The sequence below is a fragment of the Phyllostomus discolor genome, chromosome 14 (genome assembly GCF_004126475.2).
Source record: "Phyllostomus discolor isolate MPI-MPIP mPhyDis1 chromosome 14, mPhyDis1.pri.v3, whole genome shotgun sequence".
NCBI classification, from domain to species: domain Eukaryota; kingdom Metazoa; phylum Chordata; class Mammalia; order Chiroptera; family Phyllostomidae; genus Phyllostomus; species Phyllostomus discolor.
In genome coordinates, this window is record NC_040916.2 from 42,881,447 (window position 1) to 42,900,702 (window position 19,256).

General features: G+C 41.8%; 1 protein-coding gene and 1 non-coding gene across 2 annotated transcripts in view; both read right to left on the minus strand.

Annotated features, from left to right (window-relative positions):
- WARS2 (tryptophanyl tRNA synthetase 2, mitochondrial) overlaps positions 1–19,256 on the minus strand; it is a 78,151-nt gene that overhangs the window by 23,300 nt on the left and 35,595 nt on the right. Inside the window, exon 2 of the mRNA XM_028502764.2 lies at positions 16,439–16,696. Within this exon, the coding sequence (XP_028358565.1) occupies positions 16,439–16,696 (258 nt within the window). The remainder of the gene's footprint in view (positions 1–16,438; positions 16,697–19,256) is intronic.
- On the minus strand, positions 7,893–8,009 carry LOC114489288. Its single transcript, XR_003683854.1, has one exon. It is a non-coding gene; the product is annotated as a small nucleolar RNA SNORA40 (small nucleolar RNA).

The window sequence follows — 19,256 nt, forward strand, 5'->3', positions numbered from 1 at the left end:
CTGTTGCCAACTCTGAAAAGTGGCCCCAAATGTGCTCTTTGTGGGTTTTGCAAAGGGAGCGTAAAGGGATGGGGCTGAGTCAGCCCAGGCCTATTTCACCAGCGAGGAATCGCCATCTGGCTTAAGCTAGTTTCTCATTTTTTCCCTCAAGTCATGGAGAAGGAAGAGTTGTTTTTCACATGTTTGACAAGGAATCGCTTTTCAAGTTTTGCAAGCTGCTGGGCTGAATCTGTCATATTTCTTCCAAGGGCCATTTGGGCCTCGCTGAGGGCAGCGACTCTGACCGCACCGTCCATGCAAATTGCTAACTGCTGCCGCCATAAACAAACAGCCACCGGACAAGCACAGGGACGCAGGCTGGAGGCAGGAGGACACCAGTGGCTTCTGATCATCAGGCAGAGCACACACCTATTAGAACTAATCACACAAGAGCTGGCTTTTGGCACGAAGAAGTCGGAGGGGATTTTTTGTTTCTTCTTTACTGAACCCGGCAGAGGAGTAACACGGAAAATAATCGTGGACATGAGGAAAGAGATGAGACGATTCCCTTCCTTCCACATGGGCTCACGTGCGTGGCTTTGGCGATAAGCAAATAGCTAGTATCAGGTCTCCATGAGGTCAAGTATTTTCCTTGGAGTAGCAGTTTATATTTTATTTTGATAAATGGAATGAGACTTTAATCTAACCTCCAGAGATCTTCCTGGTGTTTCCAAATAAGGGGGCATAAAATTAAGCTCAAGTATTCTTAAGACAGAGAAAAAAGTAGGTAAAAGGTCAAAGGCAATTTTCACAATTTATTATTACTAATTATATAAGAAGAGTAGAACACTTCAAGCCTTGTTTTTTTTTTTTGTTTTTTATAATTTACTCATATTTCCAAGACAACTTCGTGGAAAGGTTCAGATCCAGAGAAAAGTAGAAATGGCATTTCAATGTAGTATGTTTTGAGCTATGCTGTGAAACCACACACAGAATGATAACATGACCTGTTTGGGCCACAGACAAACAAAATCATGACACGACACGATGGCCATCTGCAGACAAGTCAGCAGTGACCGAAGACTTTGGACCCCCGACGGTCACAGTGAGGACACGTGTGTTCGTCAGCGATGGCAGTTCTGCCTCCTGTTCGTTGCTGTAAATCAAGAGTCTGACGCATGGTAGCTGCTTAATAAATACTTTTTGAGTGTATGATCAATATTGAAGGCTGCAGAAAGAATGGTTAGAACCAAAAAGAATCTATTAGATTTAGCAACAGGCTTGCTGGTCATCCAGGCACACGTGGTCTCCGGGCAGTGACTGGAAGCATGCTAAAGTACAGGGGGGCAGGCTGGACTCTGAGTAGGAAGCAGGAGATGAAGACGGGTGTACAAGAAGTAAGGCTAAGGGCTCTTCACTCCTCCTCAAAGAAGTGGTTAAGAGCTCTCTCTTTGGAGTGAGGCTGCCTGCATTCTAATGCAAGTTCTGCCACTATTAGCTGGGTGACCCTGCACAAGTGACTTAACCTCTCTGTGCCTCACTTTCATCATTTATAAAACGAAGTTAACAACAGTATCCACCTGACCAGTGCTTAGAACAGTATCTAGCACACAGTAAGCACTCAGTACATGGTAGTTATTATTATGGGTAATTTTCAGGATGACTTTTAACTTTTAATTTTGAGATGATTCATGTATAGTTGGAAGAAATAATATAGAGAGATCCAGCATACCCTTTGCCCAGTTTTCCCAATGGCAACATCTTGCATAAGTGTAATACAATAGCACAACCAGGAAACTGAATCTGGTATGGTCTATCCACCCTATTTAGATTTCATCAGTTTTCCAAGCACTCATTGCATGGGTATATTTAGTCCTATGCAACTTTATCACATATAAGACATTTCTTTTTAAAGAAAGGGTAGAGATGGCGGTAGCTAGTAGGAGGGGATAGGCCTACTTTACAAAACATCTTCCACTGAAACAGGAGGAGGGGAGATAAATATAGATGAGGTTGTATCTTGTGGGAGAGAAGCAGAGAGCAGAAGTTAGAAGACTTCACATGTAAGGGCTCTACTGTCTCTGACCATAGAAGATGGTGATTAGAAACAAATGGGGTAAGAAATCTACTCAACAGAATTGCTGGGTTTGATGGGGAAGAACAAAAGATCTTCTGGAACAGAGTTCTATGAGGCATGATGTTTTGTGGATGTTTTTGTGAATTAAAGAGGGCAATCATTTGTAATATATACTCTCGGGGAAGCACTGGTATTCCTGAAGATAGACTAGGGTTCTGTCTAAATAATAAGTCTTTAAAATTTTTGCAGAAAAAATTCAATCAGTTGGTCGCATCTTTAATTTTCTTTGGCCAGTAAGGATTTTTAATGGAATCTAAGAAGTACTGAACACAAAGCAGAATATCTAGATAAATTAAACTCCATTAAAATGGACAACTCTTTATCCGACACCATCATTTAAAGCCGGAGTGTCAAACTCATTTTCACTGGGGGCCACATCAGCCTTGCGGTTGCCTTCAAAGGGCTGAATGTAATTTTAGGACTTTATAAACATAACTACTCCCTAACTAGGGGCAAGGGGCTTGGCCCTGCCACTGGGCTGGAAAAAACAAGGTGGAGGGGAGGATTGGGCCCGCGGGCCTTGTGTTTGCCACCTGTGATGTAAGAGAGAAAAGAAAAGTTACGGAGCAGGAGAAGATATTTGTAAACGTATATAGAATATATTGGTATACAGGAAATGTGGAAACTCCTACAAATTCATAAGAAAATAGCAGACAAACCTATGAAAATTGGCCAAGTGCATTAAATGCAAATTAAAAATGGTATCACTATGATACCACTACACACGCATTGGGATGATTAAGTGAAAAAGCTGAATCATACCAACTATGGTGGGGATATTCAGTAAACAGAACTTTTATACATTGCTGTGGAATGTAAACTGGTCATATATCAACTTTAAAAACTATGTCCACTAACGCTCAACATTCATATGACGTATGACCAAGGTAGTCCATTTCTAGGAATATATCTAACAGGAGTGATCTCAAAAATATGTGTGCAAGAATAGAATGTGACAGCCCCAAACTGTTAGCAAGCCAACTGCCCACCTGTGTAGAATGGATGAATAGTGGTATGGCCACACAATGGAACACGACAGCAATGAGAATGGATGAACAATTGCATTCAATGATACAGGCCAATCTCATAAAGGCAAGGGTGAATGAAAACAAAAGGGTATGCACGAAATAATTCAAATGATATCACATTCAGAAACATGTTACCGTGGCAGAGGGATAGCTGGAGGCTGCAAAGGGGCCTGAAGAGCCCTCTGGGCATGAGCTACACGGGCGTGTTCAGCGTGTGAACACAGGTGAGAGGCGGTAAATCCAGCTACCCTGGGCCTTCAATAAAATAAAGTTAAAACCTTTTTGGTGTTTAAAGCCAGGTGGTGGGCACTCTGGAATAGCTGGGTAGCCCCTGGGAATCTGCTCCTTCACAGAAGCAAGAGCACACTAGCAAACACTGTCCAAGTCGACTTTTTCCAAACTGTGGAAAGTAATCCAAGGTGGCAATAACCTGAAGAGTATTTATTTAAGAAAAACATCCAAATCTCAGTAAAAACGGAGAGCTTTGTGGCATTTTTAACGCATCCAATTCCCATCAGCCTCCCCCAGGTCTGTGGTAGCCATGGAAACCAGCAGCCTAGTTGTCACGGGATGGGGAAAATTGGGGTTGGAGTGCCTCAGAGAGGCCCATCTCCAGAGAACTGTCACTGCTGGCCTGTCTGACAGCCCCCTGGAAAAGCCCCATGTGCAGGGTTGCTGTCATTTGACCTGTTTTAGAGCTCATGCAGTTGGAAAAGCCTTGGACATTTTTCAGAAATACTCAGCAGCAAAGACTTAATACTGCAGCTGCCTGAGGTGTTGACACCGGCAGGGGAAAACACGAGGCTGGTCAAAAGGCTTAAAGGGAAAGAAAAGCTGCAAAACGATACACCTGCTGGGTGCTCGGAAAAGACCTGCCATACTCCCGGGCACCCGGATGGCCGCATGCACGTGCTGGGCTGTGCACAGCACCCGGAAAGGCCTAAGCAGGCCCCCGTCTCTCACCTCGAGGCCCTGTGAGGGCTCCTTGGCCAAGGGTCGAAAGTACAGGATGGAGGCATTTGGAAATTCCTGTTCAGTCAGGACCTGGGCTCAGGCTAACCCAGCAGAGACGGTGGCAGCCAGGCACAGCACTGAAGACAGACACTACAGAACTGCTGCAGAAAAGCACCAAACAAACTGTAACTACAAAAATGAACCACAGGTGTGAGGGATTTCACCAGTGAATTCTAACAAACATTTAAAAAACGAATACCAATTATTCACAATCTCTTCCAGAAACTGAAAGAACAGGGCACACTTCCCTGCTCACTCTAAGAGGCCAGGATTACCTTGATACTAAAACAGGCGAGGACATCACAGCAATAGAAAACTACAGACCAATGGCCCCCTATGAATACAGATGCAAAAATCCTCACCAAAATACCAGCAAGTGAATCCAGCAACATACATAAAAATTACACAACATCAGCGAATAGGATTTATCCTGGAAATACATGCTTGATTTAATATCCAAAAATAAATCAGTGTAATATTACAGTAATCTAGACAATGTAGTACTGGTATAAGGATAGTATATATGAATATATGTGTAGATCAATGGAATAGAATTTAAAGTTCAGAAATAAATCTATATGTCTATGGTCAATTAATTTTCAACAAGGGTGCTGGGCTAATTCCAGTGGGGGAAAGAATAGTCTTTTTCACAAATAAGCTGGAATAACTGAATACTTATATGCAAAAGAATGACATTGAACCCCTACCTCACACCATACATAAAGATTAAGTTAAAATGGATCACAGACCTAAATGTAACAGCCAAAACTATAAAATGTTTAGAAAAATCATAGCAGTAAATTTCTAGGTCCTTGGCTTAAGCAATGGTGTGTTAAATATGACACCATTGTGTGTTAAATAAAGAGCACAAGCAACAAAAGAAAGAGATAAAATGATCTTTATCAAACTTTAAAAAATTTGTGCTTCAAAAAACATTGTCAAGAATGTGAAAGACAATTGATGAAATGGAAGAATATATTTGCGAATCACATATCTGATAAGGGGCTTGTATTCAGAATATATAAAGAACTCTAGTAACTCAATCATAAAGAAACACATAATCTAGTTTAAAAAATGGGCAAAGAATTTGAAAAAACATTTCTCCAAAGATATACAAATGGCCAATGGGCCCATGAGAAGATGCTCAACATCATTAGTCATTAGAAAAATGCAAGTCAAAACCACATGGAGATACTACTTCATACTCATTAGGACAGGTAAATAATTTTTTTTTTACAAGACAAAGAATAACAAGTTTGGAGAAGGAAACAGAATTTGGAATGCTTACACATTGTTGGTGGAACCCTCATACAAACTGGAATAGCCACTTTAAAAACAGTTTAACATTTCCTCAAAATGTTAAATGTAGAGTTACCACATGACCCAGCAGTTCTACTCCAGGTATGTACCAAGATAACTGAAAATATATGTCCATACAAAAACTTGACACGAATACTCATAGAAGCATTTTTCATAATAGTTTCATAGTAGTACAGATACCCAAATGTCCACTGCCTGAGAGTACACTGTGGTATATCCATACAAGGCGACGCTATTCAAAACTAAAATCAACTGGAGTGCCGATAGATATTACAACACAGATAAACTTTGAAGACATTGCGCTAACTAAAAGAAGCCAACCATAAAAGAATGTACTATGTGATTCCATTTGTATGAAATGTTCAGAAAGGGCAAACTGAAACAGGGAAGAGCAGATCGGAGGCTGCCAGGGAGAGGGCAGAAGGCCAACGGGAGTGAATGTCAGTGGGCACAGGGTTTCCTTCTGGGATGATGGAAACGCTCTAAAATGGATTGTGGTGGTGGACACACAACTCTGAATATGCTAAACGTCATTAAATGCACACTGTAAATGACTGAATTGTATGACGTGTGAATTATACCTCAATAAAACTGTTTTAAAAAGCTGTGCAGATGGAGTTCACCACAACCACTCTGAGGCATCACCCACAAATTATTCTGCAGCAGTAACAGCCAACATAGTTTGAGTAGTCCTCACTTTCCGACCTTCGACAAGATCTCTGTTTTCCTCCACAGGGGAGGAAAATCCTTTCAAAATGGTTGCTGGGGAGAATGGGTTCTCATCCATGAAAAAAGGTAAAGAAAGACGCCAGAGCTGCCAGTGTGTTTGACGAGACCCCCCTTCTTGCTAACACCCTTCCGGTCAGGGGGTCAGCTCTACCACTCCACTGTGGCCACTCGTCACTGTCGGCAACAGTGATGGTGTCAAGTTGTCACACTGGCTTGAAACATTTAGCAGCATCTGACACAAGTGATGGCTTCCTCCACTACAATTTATTTTCTTGCTTGGCTCCCTGACACCACGTTACTGTAGTTTTTCTCCCTGTCTCACGAGTTCCCCTTTTCGGTCTCTTTGTGTAATTCCCACCCTTTTCCCTGACCTCTTAATACTGTAAGCACCCAGGGTTTAGTCCTTGTTTCTTTACTTCTATTCTTTCTGACACTCTCTGCAGCTTCATTTCATCTCATGGCTTTACATACAATCTATATAACTGATGACTTCTAAATTCATAACTCCAGCCAGACCTCCTTGCTGAACTCCAGGCTCATCCACCCAACTATCTGTTTAGCACCTTTCGGTGGCTGTCTAATGGCATCTCCAACTCAATGATTGTGATCTCTGTTGGTGGCAACTACATCTTTGCAGTGACTTAGGCAAAACCCTCTTTTTCTCTTATACTCTGTATGTGATTCATCGGCCAATCTTGTTGCTTCTACATTCAAAACATCCTCAGAAGCTGACCACTTTTTACCACTTCTGCTGCTACCCTCTGGTCTAAGGCATCATCAAGTCTCACCTGCATTCCTGGAAAAACTCTTGAACTGGTCTCCTGCTTCCATGCTAGCTCCCGAGCCATCTGTTATTAACGTAACAGCCGAAGTGGCCCCTTTAACACATATATACTATCACCTCTCTGCTCAAAATCCTGCACCTCCCATTTCCTCCGAGTATAAGCCCACAGTCCTTACAATGGACGATGAGACCAGGCATGATCCCCCACACAACCCCATCTTATCTGTGACTCGGATCCTCCTCCTCTTCCTCTTTGCTCCCCAGTCCTGGGTTTCCTGAGCACACCAGGCACGCTCCCACCTTAGGGGCTTTGTTCTGGCCCTTTCCTCTGATAGCAATCCTCTTCCCCCAGATAGTCACCTGGCTAAGTCCCTCACCTTAAGTCTGCTCAAATATTATCCAAGGGATTTACCCAGACCACACTCTTGAAAATACTGATCTGATCTGTTTCCCTCAATACCGCTCTTCATTCCTTAACTTTTTTCTGTATAACCTATCACCTTCTAATATACTTTATGTTTAGCTTGGTTGTTATACTTTTTATTTTGTGTTACCCCAATAAAGTACCATGGTAGCAAAGATTTTTGTCTGTTTTCTTCATCAATATAACATGAATACCTAGCACAGGACCTAAGACACAGTAAGTGCTCAATAAACACTTGTTAAATAAATGCATGAGTAAAATTAAAGGTTTAGTAATAGGAGAATGTCTAAATAAAATATAGCATATTTATATAATGGCATATGACACAACAAATAGAGGGAGTGAGCTAGATTTATATGTATCAATATAAGATCACAAAAACATACTGCTGTGTGAAAAAAAGGAAATTCCAAAAATGTACTACAATACGGCACCACTTCTTTGTAAATATATAAATATATATGTATATATTTAAATCATGTTCCTTCTTCTATGTATACCAAACAATGAGTTCTGGGCTGCAAAGGAGGATTTATTTTCCACACCTATATATAGTCTTTGCCCACAAATTAAGCAAAAACAAACACAAGTGCTACACTCATGTAATATATTTTTTAAAAAAACCACATAAAAAACCATATTACTTGTTGTTCACAGAATTATGCACAAAAACAAGTATGAAAAAGTGGCTAGATTGACATACATCAAATCCAAGATTCTGGTTGCCTGGGGACGGAGAAAAGGGGCCCAGGGAAGAGGGACAAAGGGAGGAGGCAAGGATGAGTATTCAAGCGACTCTCTGCTTTATAAATATTTCTCAACATAAGGAAGTCAAGCAAATATAACAAAATGTTAATAACAGTCATCTTTGGTGTTGGGAACATGAGTGTTTGTTATATTTTACATATTTTTAAGCTTTTTCAAAAATAATCAAAAGAATACAGAATAGCATGATTCCAAAAGATATAGCTGCTAGGCATCAAGAAAACCCGTTTAAACAGTTAACTGGCTTAGTAAATACTGGCTTGAATGTCTGAGATACCCTCAGTGTCCCGTGAAATTCTACTATTTCCCATAAATGTTATCTTTCCAGGAGTCAGGTCCTGCAAGTTTGGGTTAGTACACCTGGAAAACTGTTTACACTCACAAATTCCCAATTACCATTTCCCCTCGAAAATTAGCAATTTCATGCTGAGTTATTTTTATTAGATTCTTATCGTGCCTATGTCAAATCCCCTTAACAGGAACCTTGTTTGGGGATCTGATTTTAATTAAAAGAGCTCTGTTATCAATGACAAACCCTTCAACTGGTCTGCCTTCTGTCAGTATTTATGTTCACCACTGAACACCCATCTGTACATACCTGTATTTTTCTTACTTTTTCTTAGTCCTATACTCCCGAAGCTGAATAAGTAACTTCAATCAGTCTGCTCTTGACTCACAAGTCACCTCCACCTAATTTCTGTTGCTTATTTTGTGTATGTGTGTACATACGCATTTTTTATCTATAACATTATATTAGTCAGCTTTCTCTAGACTATGCTGGGTAACAAATCACCATAAATATAAGTGGCTTACAGCAATGGGTTCTTTCTCATTCACATTATGTATTGGCAGTTGTAGGCTGGCTACAACTCTGCTTTATAAACCTTCTCATTCCAGGATGCAAACTGAAGGAGAATCCCCATTTGGAACATGGTATTCCCAAGTTAGGAGGGAAAAGAGCAAGAGAGCTAGCACAAGCATGGAACAGCTATTAAAGATTCTGAATGGGCATGGTGTACTTCACGCCCACTCAGTTTCCATTGGCTAAAGCAAGTCACACGGACAAAGCCAACATCATGGGGCAGGGGGAAGAACAGGTGCTTCTCCCAGAGGATGCACTGTTGGTCACATGGCCCAGGGTATCGACACACAATCCTCATAGACTGTGGTTAGCAAGCTGCTCTCACAGGCCACATGTGGCTTGTGGATTGTTTTTGTTCAGCCCATGGGCTAAGAATGTTTTTACATAGTTTAGGGGCAGTAAAATTTTAAAAGAGAGAGAGAGAGAAGCATAACGTGAAAGAGGAGGAGGAGGAGGAGGGGAGAAGAGGTGGTCATGGTGGTGGCGGTGACAAAGACCACATGTGCCTGAAAGCCAAAAGTATCTGCTATCTGTGCCTTTATAGAAAAAATCTGATCTCTGTTCTTAGAGGAAATGGACATGAAAAATTAGGAACAATAACAATCTACCACAAGCACTTCCCCCAGATTAGCTAACTTGAGGAAGGATAAGAGAGCTATCCTATACAGAACTTAATGGCAGAAAGTTTAAAAAAAAATCTATCTCTTCAGTAAGTTTTTATGTTAAATTTCTATGTGGGAATATCTGATAGCCCCAGGAATTCCATTCTAACAAAATAATAAAGGCTTTTTGGACTATATGAAAATTAAAAACTTTTGTTCTCAAAGGATACAAGCAACAAAGCATAAAACCAACCAACGGGATGGGAGAAAACAAAGAATTCCTACAACTCAAAACAAAAAAACAAACCACGTGGTTAAAAAATGAGCAAAACACTTGAATGGACATTGCTCCAATGAAGCAACAGAAATGGCCAACAAGCATACACAACGATGCTCGACATCAGTAATCATGACAGAAATGCAAATTAAACTATACTTTTCTGAATGTTTAAAACAAACTCTTCTGAAAATATTTTATTATCAAGTATAAAGAGAGGCACTGTCATTACCTTGACATCCCCCCTCTCCTCTGCCCGTCTTCTCATTCCACTCAGAAATCAAGGAGGCTGGGTGGGTGGCAGTGTGTGCACAGTAGGGTAGGACAAAAGGAAGTTATCATTTGCCATGTATTATATGTCATGTCATTTAAATAACCCATTATAGACATATAAGGGGGCTCAGAGAGCTGAGTAACGATCAGTGTGTCAAAAGAAGCGGTCACAGTGCGATTCAGGCCAACAATACCTGGCCCCAAAGCCCGTACTCTTTCCACTCTGAGAGTGAAAAAAAAAATCTCCTCTTGAAAATGTACTTAAGATATGACCGAAGTCTGAGGCCCAGAAGGGAGGGGGTGCCCACACCACCACTTGCTCATCAAGTCACACAGGAGCACAGACCTGGGAAAAAGTGGCACTACCTGGAAACTTCCTAGAGGAGGAAATAATACGAGGAGTTTAGTTATATAATAATCCCCCTAACTCTTTCTTATTTGTGCCACGGGCCATTTAGATCCTTGTTCTCTCCCTACAAACTCGGGAGGTGATGCCAGTTTTACAAACAGATCCCGCGAGTCTGCCGGTCTATCAGACATTCGCTTCCTTCCAATTATGAGTTGAATGTACACCTGTTGCTGGCAGCCTAACCGCTTTGACGGGTCAAGAAATAGAGGTTTGTATTCAAGTATGCTTCCGATATGACTAGGATCAGTGAAGACACGAGAGGTTCTCTGTCCGAGTTTCGGCCATGGTGTTCCGCCTCCGAGATGAGGGGCAAGGGGTCAGGCACAACTTCTGTTCGTACTCAGTGAGCCAAGACTCGTGTGTAGTGCATTTTGTGGGCCTTCATTCTGAAACCGATTCCCCCACAGCTCCCTCTCCTTTATTATTACTGATTTTCTTTCCTGGGAAAGAAAACATGACTCCAATTAGAGGACGAGACCACATTCCAAAGCAGCAGATTCCACTCTCTTCCCTCGACTCCTCCCCGGACCGTGCGGACCCTCCGTAACGTGATGTCTGTGGTCGGAACTGTCCTCTGCCCCTGGCCTTGGCACAGAGCCATGCCCAAAGCTACAAACCCTGGCTTTTATCTCCCATCTGCAGGGTGATTCATTGCGAGGAAAGTAACAGCTAGAGATGTGGAGGCACACACCTCAGAGACAGCTGCGGGAATCAGATTGGATCTGCACTCAAGCCTGCTGGAAATAAAAGACCATTGACTTTGGCATCGGGATGAAAACCTCTGCCAAACACACATAGATGGTCGGTCGGCCTCTCTCTCTCTCTCTCTCTCTCTCACACACACACACACACACACACATACACACACCTTTCACAGGAGACGCTCTGTAAAATTCCCCACATATGGCAAACATATTTTAGGGGAAGCACCATGACTAGAGGCCAGTGGGAGAGAAAGAAAAAGAAAATAATGAGAAAAATCTTCAATAAGCCTAAATTGTTCCAGTCAGACTGCTGAGAAAGAATGCAAAGGATTGGAGATGAAAATTATTGGTAAAATCAGCATTATAACATGGCTAAACTCTTTCCCTACTTCAGATGTTTCTAGAACTCGCTCTGAAGGGCAACAGCAGCACCTGGGGAACCAGCCTTTACATTTGGCTGTAAGTACTTTGCTTAACACGATGAATATCCATGAAAAGAGCATATTCTATAAGATTAAAAAATTCTCTAATTTGCAGTTTCAAATATTCTTAATTTTACTTGTAAATAATTGTGGGGAGGGGATGCAGGTATAACTAATTCTAACTTGCAGTGGCTCCCAACACTTCAAGTACAATTGTTTTCTAAATCCCTGTTTTCTCCATGACACATTTAATGACGAATTAAATGCACAATGGAATTCCCAACACAAAGGAACTAACAAAAACCTTGTTAAAATGTAAACAACCGATCTCTAAGTGATCTGTTTTAGAAGAATTGATTTATCAAATTGTCTAAAAATAAATTATTAAAAAAAGGCTCCCGTTTCTGTTTTGAAGAGTTGCTGGTGCAAGTTAGTCAGACCGTCTGAAGGACCACAGACTAACCCTGCGAGTGAGAGCGCTGCAGTGGACGGAACACTGGCCTGGAGTCCTCAGGGGCCTCGTCCTAAAGGCTCTCCAGAGCCGAGGCTAGATTTCCACCCCGAGGGTGGGAGAGAGGTGCCGAAGCACTGGAAGTGGAAATCTGACCGAGGCGACGGTGACGGTGTGGGAAATGGGCTATCAGTTTCTGAGACGGAAACAGGAGTAAACGTGTAATTTAGTTGTGCGGGCAAGAAATAACGACAGCCCTGAGGTCGGCTCTGGCTCCCCACTGCCCCTCTGCCATCCTCTCCTGAGGCAAAGGCATTGGGGGCAGAGGGGGGCGGGCAGAACAAGGTTCCCTCCCAGGAGTGTGTCTTCTGGAAGTGGTACCTTGGGAAGAAGAAAACAGTACTGGATTTGCCACCTACAGCTGTGTGACCTCAGGTATCTAATTAAGAAGATATATTTGTTAAGCATTTTACTAAGTACCAGACACCTCTCAGACATGGCTTTAAGTGGATTTTCTAATTTATTTAATCCTCTCACACGTTCACTTATTCGACTGTGAAAGAACAGTAATGCCTAGTAGTTTACATGCTATTTTGAGGATTATAAGAGAGGTCATATACATGAAAAGGCTTTGTAAATCCTACACATTTAAAAAGGTTAGCTATCTAATGAATGACTCTCAATGTTTTTTTTCTCAATCTAAAAATGCTATGAGTATTTTCTTTTCAATCCCCATCTATTGCAGAATCCACAGGTTGATAAAAAACAGTTGTTCATGGTTGATTTTTGTATCACAAGCCATCAAACATGGACACTGCGATGATTCTCTCACCTACTAGAACACTGCAGATATGAAGCCAAGTGTTTAAATTATAGCTGCTGAAGGGAGACCCACTTATATGGTTGTATTTCTCCATGAGAATGGTTCTAAGAAGCGAAGCCAAGGCATGCCTTCGCAGCTTCAGGATAACGTGTGAGGAAGAACCCCTCCCCCTCCTCATGATGGACTGAAGCTTCGTGGCCATTCCATCCAGGCGCTGAGGGCGCTAGGCAGACAGTCTCTGTTCCCACTACCAAAACGGTGATGAGCAGCTATGTGGGGGGGGGGGGGGGGGTTCACGGCCACTAAATTTCAGCCAACCCAGATTGGTGCAAAAAGGAAGCAACAAAAAATTAAGGTTTATTTCATGTTCAAAAGAGATAATTTTATAGCAAATAAAAAAAACTGGGCAACGTATCAAAGGCATACACAAATGGGAATATAAAAATCAAAGTTCAATTTTTTAAAAAATCAATTTTACAGGAAAGAAGACTTGGTCAACAGATCAAAAGGCATAGAAAAAAGACTTAGGATCCATCGTGGAATGGAATGTATGGACCTTGCCGGGATTATCATTTAAAAAGCCAACTATAAAAGCCATTTCAGGAGAATTAGCGCAATTTGCATATGAACTGGGTATTAGATGCTCAGTGGAATTATCAGCTTTATTGGGCATGATGACGGTATTACGGTTATGTGAGAAAATTTCCTTAGTTTACAGAGAGGCACACTGAGCAACGTGGGGAATGAAACGCCACGATGTGCAGGATCTGCTTTTAAGTGACGCTCCAACGAAGAACACACCGACGAGACAAATCACAGAGGGCCAGTAAGTGATGCGCACACAGCGTACTGTTCTCCCTACTCATACATGTATTTACACACATATATAGATATGCACATTTATAAGTTATACATATCTGTAATTTTCTTTATTACCTATTTAAAAAAGGAAAGAGAGCCTGATAGAATATCCAGCCCATCCACTGAATCGTGACAAGGCTGGCTGCCCCTATTAAAGAAGTGGGTGGCCCACACCGAGCATGTCTGGAGGTGAGAAAGGCACCTGAGAAGGCTTTTGTTCTGTCTTTGTGGGATAAATTGCTGAGTGTGAGCTGATGAGGACCTCCCTCAAATTTTAATGGCAAAGTATCAAAACTCTCCCAAGGGAGCCAGAGGCAGGGATGGGAGGGGAACCCTGACAGAGTTTAGAGTTGCGTGCGAGCCGCTCAAGACTCAGCCCCCCGTCACCCCCACTCTCTGACCTGGACCCACAGCCACTTTGGGATCCGATGAGCTCACTGTGCACCGTAAGAAACCAAAGGTGAGTTTTGTTATTCCTCATGTACAAGGGAACTCTTACAGAGTCTCCATTTTGCGGGTTACTCTCAACTGCTATTTTGAACAGCTAAGTACGGTGTGGAAGTAGGTACCTCAGTTATTGCAAATATTAAATGTTTATAGAGGTCACTGCCCAAAATCCTTTGCAAAGGAGAAAAAGTTATAATATGGTAATCATTCCCGGGGGTATGAGCTCAGTGTGCAAATACTGGATGTGGTTGTAAATAAGCATTCCATTTTATTTTTTAATCCTCACCCAAGGGTATGTTTGTAGGGAGCGGAAGAGGGAGACAGACAGAAATGTCAATGTGAGAGGAAATCGATCAGTTGCCTCTCATGCACACCTTGACTGGGGATCAAACCCACAACTTGGGTATGTGCCCTGACCGGGGATCGAACCTGCAACCTTTTGGTTCATGGGACAACACTTCAATAAACTGAGTCACCTAGCCAGGACAAAAAGTGTCAAATTTTAAAGGTCACTTAAAAAAGCAAACTGGCCAGTGGTTACTTCGTGGCGGTCAGACATTTTCATCTGCAAGAAGTATGAATATAAGTACTAGGAATCCCATTTTTTAGAAACAGTATCACATACAGATCAAAAGAAAGCTTATATCAAAAGTAGCTCAAATGGGCTGAAGAAGACGTGCTTTGGAAAACGCTTTAGTGACTCAAAAAGTGGCTCTAAAGATGACCAGCACTGTAATGTCAGAGATGGGTGTGAACAGTTTGAATACACATTGTCTCATAAAATCCCAGAGGCACCTTCCTTTCAGAGAGGAGAGAGTTCTTCAAGGTCAGACAGCCAAGAGGGAGAAAGATCTGGGGAGAGCTGGTGTGAAGAAGGGAAACCCTGTGGGGTAAGGAAGGCACATAACCTGTGTCTCCAAGCATTTCAAGGGCAGTCATGTGGAAAACAGAGTTGACTTATTACGTACTTTTGAGAGCAGAAGTCAAGTCAATGGATGGAAATTATACCGAGAGGCAGGTGCCGGCTCAATATATGCAAGTAGTTTATAACAGTTAGGCCTGTCCAAGATTGAAAAGTTGTAAAGGCTTCCTGACCAACTCTAAGGAAAGAAATTGAAGTAAATTACCTTTATGGTCATTTTAGCATTTAGATTTTATTCTTTTCTCAAATGATCTCCAAGCTGGCAACAAGTTTAACTTATTGATAACCAATTTATTTTGTGAAGATGCTCTCCATTTACTATATATTTTTAAAATGGTTGCTCTGTGTGAATCATTACATTAAGTTCTGTGGGTGATAAAGCGTACATAAAAATAATAACTGTCAGAAGTTTATGACCAAGGAAGGAGATATACACATGTACAACACATACCACATGTGTATCCATGTGAACACGTGTAACATACCATTCCTTGGCCGGGGCTTTGTCACAAGGCTAAAGCAGAATGCAGGGAGGGCATGATCCTATTAACATTTTCATCTTTTTTGCTAGGGAGTCTCTCCAGGGCCTGTCTCTAGCCCAGGCTGTCCGCCTGCCCAAGAGCAAACTGATTCACCCCAAGTGAAAGTATGAGTCAAATATTTTGGCTTTGTTCTGAAACCTTTCTTGGCTTGCACTCACGTCACTGGACATTGCCTTCCAATTTCCCAACTAGTTCCCTCCAATCTTCTCAACAGCTATTATACAAAGAATGAACAATGGGACTTATCCAATAGGCCTTCCAAATGTAATACCCAATGAAGCGACATTGGAGTCACATGAAAGCACTGGTCACTAAATTCTACGCTCGATCCCCGGGAGATTAGGCAATAGTATGAGGTCATCAGTTGGAATGCAACCCAGTAGGGGAAATCAATTCCAGGGTGCGAGTGAGTACTAGTGAGACACAACCTTGGTATATGAAACACTATAAACTTACCATGTATAGTGGGGAAAAAATGAAAAGCATTACTGCATTATAATGATACTTAATGATATGAATACAAGGAAAACATTAAAATGAAACAATCGCATTTGATGAAATCATCCTTGAACATTTTTTTTTTGGAGCTAGGTAAACCATTCAAAATTTCCCTCAACTAATCTGAAAAGAAAAGTCTCCTTGGTTCTAAGCTGCAAAGCTGACCTGAGACTGTTGGAAAAGGGTGCTCTTCTCCGGGCTGATGCCACAGGCAAGGAGCGCGGCCGTCATGTCCAGGACGCTCTGCCGCAGCACGGCTGGGTCTTGGGGGACCGTGATGGAGTGCAGGTCGACGATGCTGTACAGCACGGAGCCAGGCTCGTCCTGTAGGCTCACCCAGCTCTCGATGGCCCCCAGGTAATTGCCGAGGTGAGGGATCCCTGTAGGCTGGATGCCTGAGAACACTCGCCTCACAGCATCTTTCTGGAACAGAGGAAAACACACACATTTGCTTCTGAGGCAGAGCCCACGAACCCTATGTCCACATTACCATAGCCACAATGGCTAGTCCTGGTTTTTAAACCGGAATCCGACACTCATCATTCTTAGGCATTTGCTGTGCAAGGCATGGTGTTAAGTGCTATTAGGGACATTCAAAATGTGGGGTTTTGTGCACTCAAAAACTTATACATACAAAGACACATCAGAAAAGGTCTGCATCCTCTAGGAATGCAATCCAACTGGAGACAGAGGGCGTGCTCAGGAAAAGATGAGTAACGGAACAACGTGACGACACAGCCTTGATCGGTTTGGAAAGACAAACAGGGGGGTACTGGCCAGAGTTCCCTGGGGGAAAAGACAGCTGTGGGTCTGGGGGGTCAGTGCGAAAGACTTCGAACAGAGAATCGAATTTCACTGGAGATTAAGGGGACCTCGGGGATTATCATCTGATTTCATTCTTTTTTGAGTTAAAGCAATAAAGGCCATAGGTTAGGGATAAAGGCTACTATCTACTTAAATGAGTTTTCTTTAAATATAATTGCTGATATGATTATCTGCAATATTATATAATTACCTAAGTGTAAGTATAGTTAGTTATGTAATTAATTAAGTGTGCAGGATCCTGGGCTAGAAATCTGGACACCTCCACTCTATTTCTAATATTACCTCTCAATAAAGTTACTTAACCTTATCATGCTTCAGTTTCCTTTTACTTTTGATAAATCACACTTGGTATTTTTCATGTCTTTGAGAGGAGTTTTATAATTTTTTAAACTGGTTTACACTTTCTAATATTGAAGGTAAAATAGTAAATGAGAAGGAAAAAATATAAAACAGGGTGAAAATATCCAATTTTCCCTGAATGATTTTGCACTCTATAGTGATAAACCAAAAATGAATATATATCAGTAAGTGTGCTGTGACTAAAAGAATGTGAAGAAATAAAATGCACCATTATCCTGGCAGCTATAACTTACGGGACTCCCATGACGTCACAGGCATTTGTGTGCTCGGTGCTTCACATAACATATTCAATCCTTGTAATTCCCAGTATGGTAGGCACTGTATCACCTCCAGTTCGCAGGTGAGCAAGCTGAGGCTCACAGATATTAACAGGTTGCCCATGGCCACACAAGGAAGTGAGTGGTGGAATGGGGGTTTCAGCCAGGTACCACCGGCCTTGGAGCCCCAGAGGAGCCTCCCACTACCTACCATGTTTTGCACAGACATCATCTAGCAAGACTTTATTGCATTCACTGTGTTAACTTTGCCACTCTTCTGTAGGTTTGAAAATTTGCAAAACAAGAGAAAGTTCCAGGGAAAAACAGACCATTCCAACACAGGTATCATTGTGTACCGTGTGCCAAGTGTCTCTAGTGTACACACCTACAAGTGGAAGTTGTGGGCCACGAGTACAGTGTGCTACACCATTCCCAGCTGCGTAACAACCTGCAGTTTCTACCATTAATTCCTGTTGCTCCACATCCTCGACCACACTTTGCCAGCATTTTTATTTTTAACTAATCTGGGTGGAGATGAGGTAGAATCCCATTATGGTTTAATTGCATTTCTTTGATTATTAAAGAGGTTGAGGACTCTAATGTTATTGGCTACTTTCACTTCCTCCTCTGTGGCCAGCCTTTTCAAGATATTTTGCCTACCTTTGTCAGACTGGATTGCCTTTTTATTGATTTAAGAACTTTTATATATTCCGGATACTAATATTTTATCAATTACATGTGTTCAGTATACTCTCATTGTGTGGCTATCTGTCTTCTTTATGTTATCTTTTGATGAGGAGATATTCTTTATTTTACCAAATACATAATTTTGACTAGATTTTTATGTCATAGAAAAAAATCTTTCAATACCTTGAGGTCATGAAGATACGTGTGTGCTTACACACAGAGGTGGGCAAAAGCAAGTTTACAGTCCTGAGCATGCAAAACACAGTTCACTCTTGAATCATTATTTAATTAACTGTTGTATTATTTACACAAACAACCGTAAACCTACTTTCCCCCCAAATATACTTACATAAAGCATATGTATGTGTACGTGTGTACGCTTTAACGTTTTATCTTTCACACTTAAACCAGTATCCATTTGGAGTTTTTTGCATATGGTGTGAATGAGGCATCCAGTTTCTTTTGTTTTTCTTACATGGAGACCTCATTGTCCCAGCACCACTGAGTGCAGTTTCCTTCCCCACCGCTGTGGAAGGCCACTTCTGTCCTCAGTCAAGTGTCTCCGTACGTTTGCGTCTGCACCTGCTTTTTCCAGTCTGCCCCACTGGCCCACTTGTCTGTCACTGCACCAGCACCCCAAGCACTTTGTAGCAAATCTTGGGGCCTGGTGGAGGAAGCCTGTCCACTTTCTTCTTCTTCTTCAAGAGTGTTTGCCCAGTATTGGCCCTCGACACATCTCAATATATTTTAGAATCATCTTGTCAAGTTCCAGGGAAAAAATGTTGTTGTTTTTTTTTTTAACCAAGATTACATTGAGTCCATAGATTGCTTTGAGAAGAACCAACATTTTTATA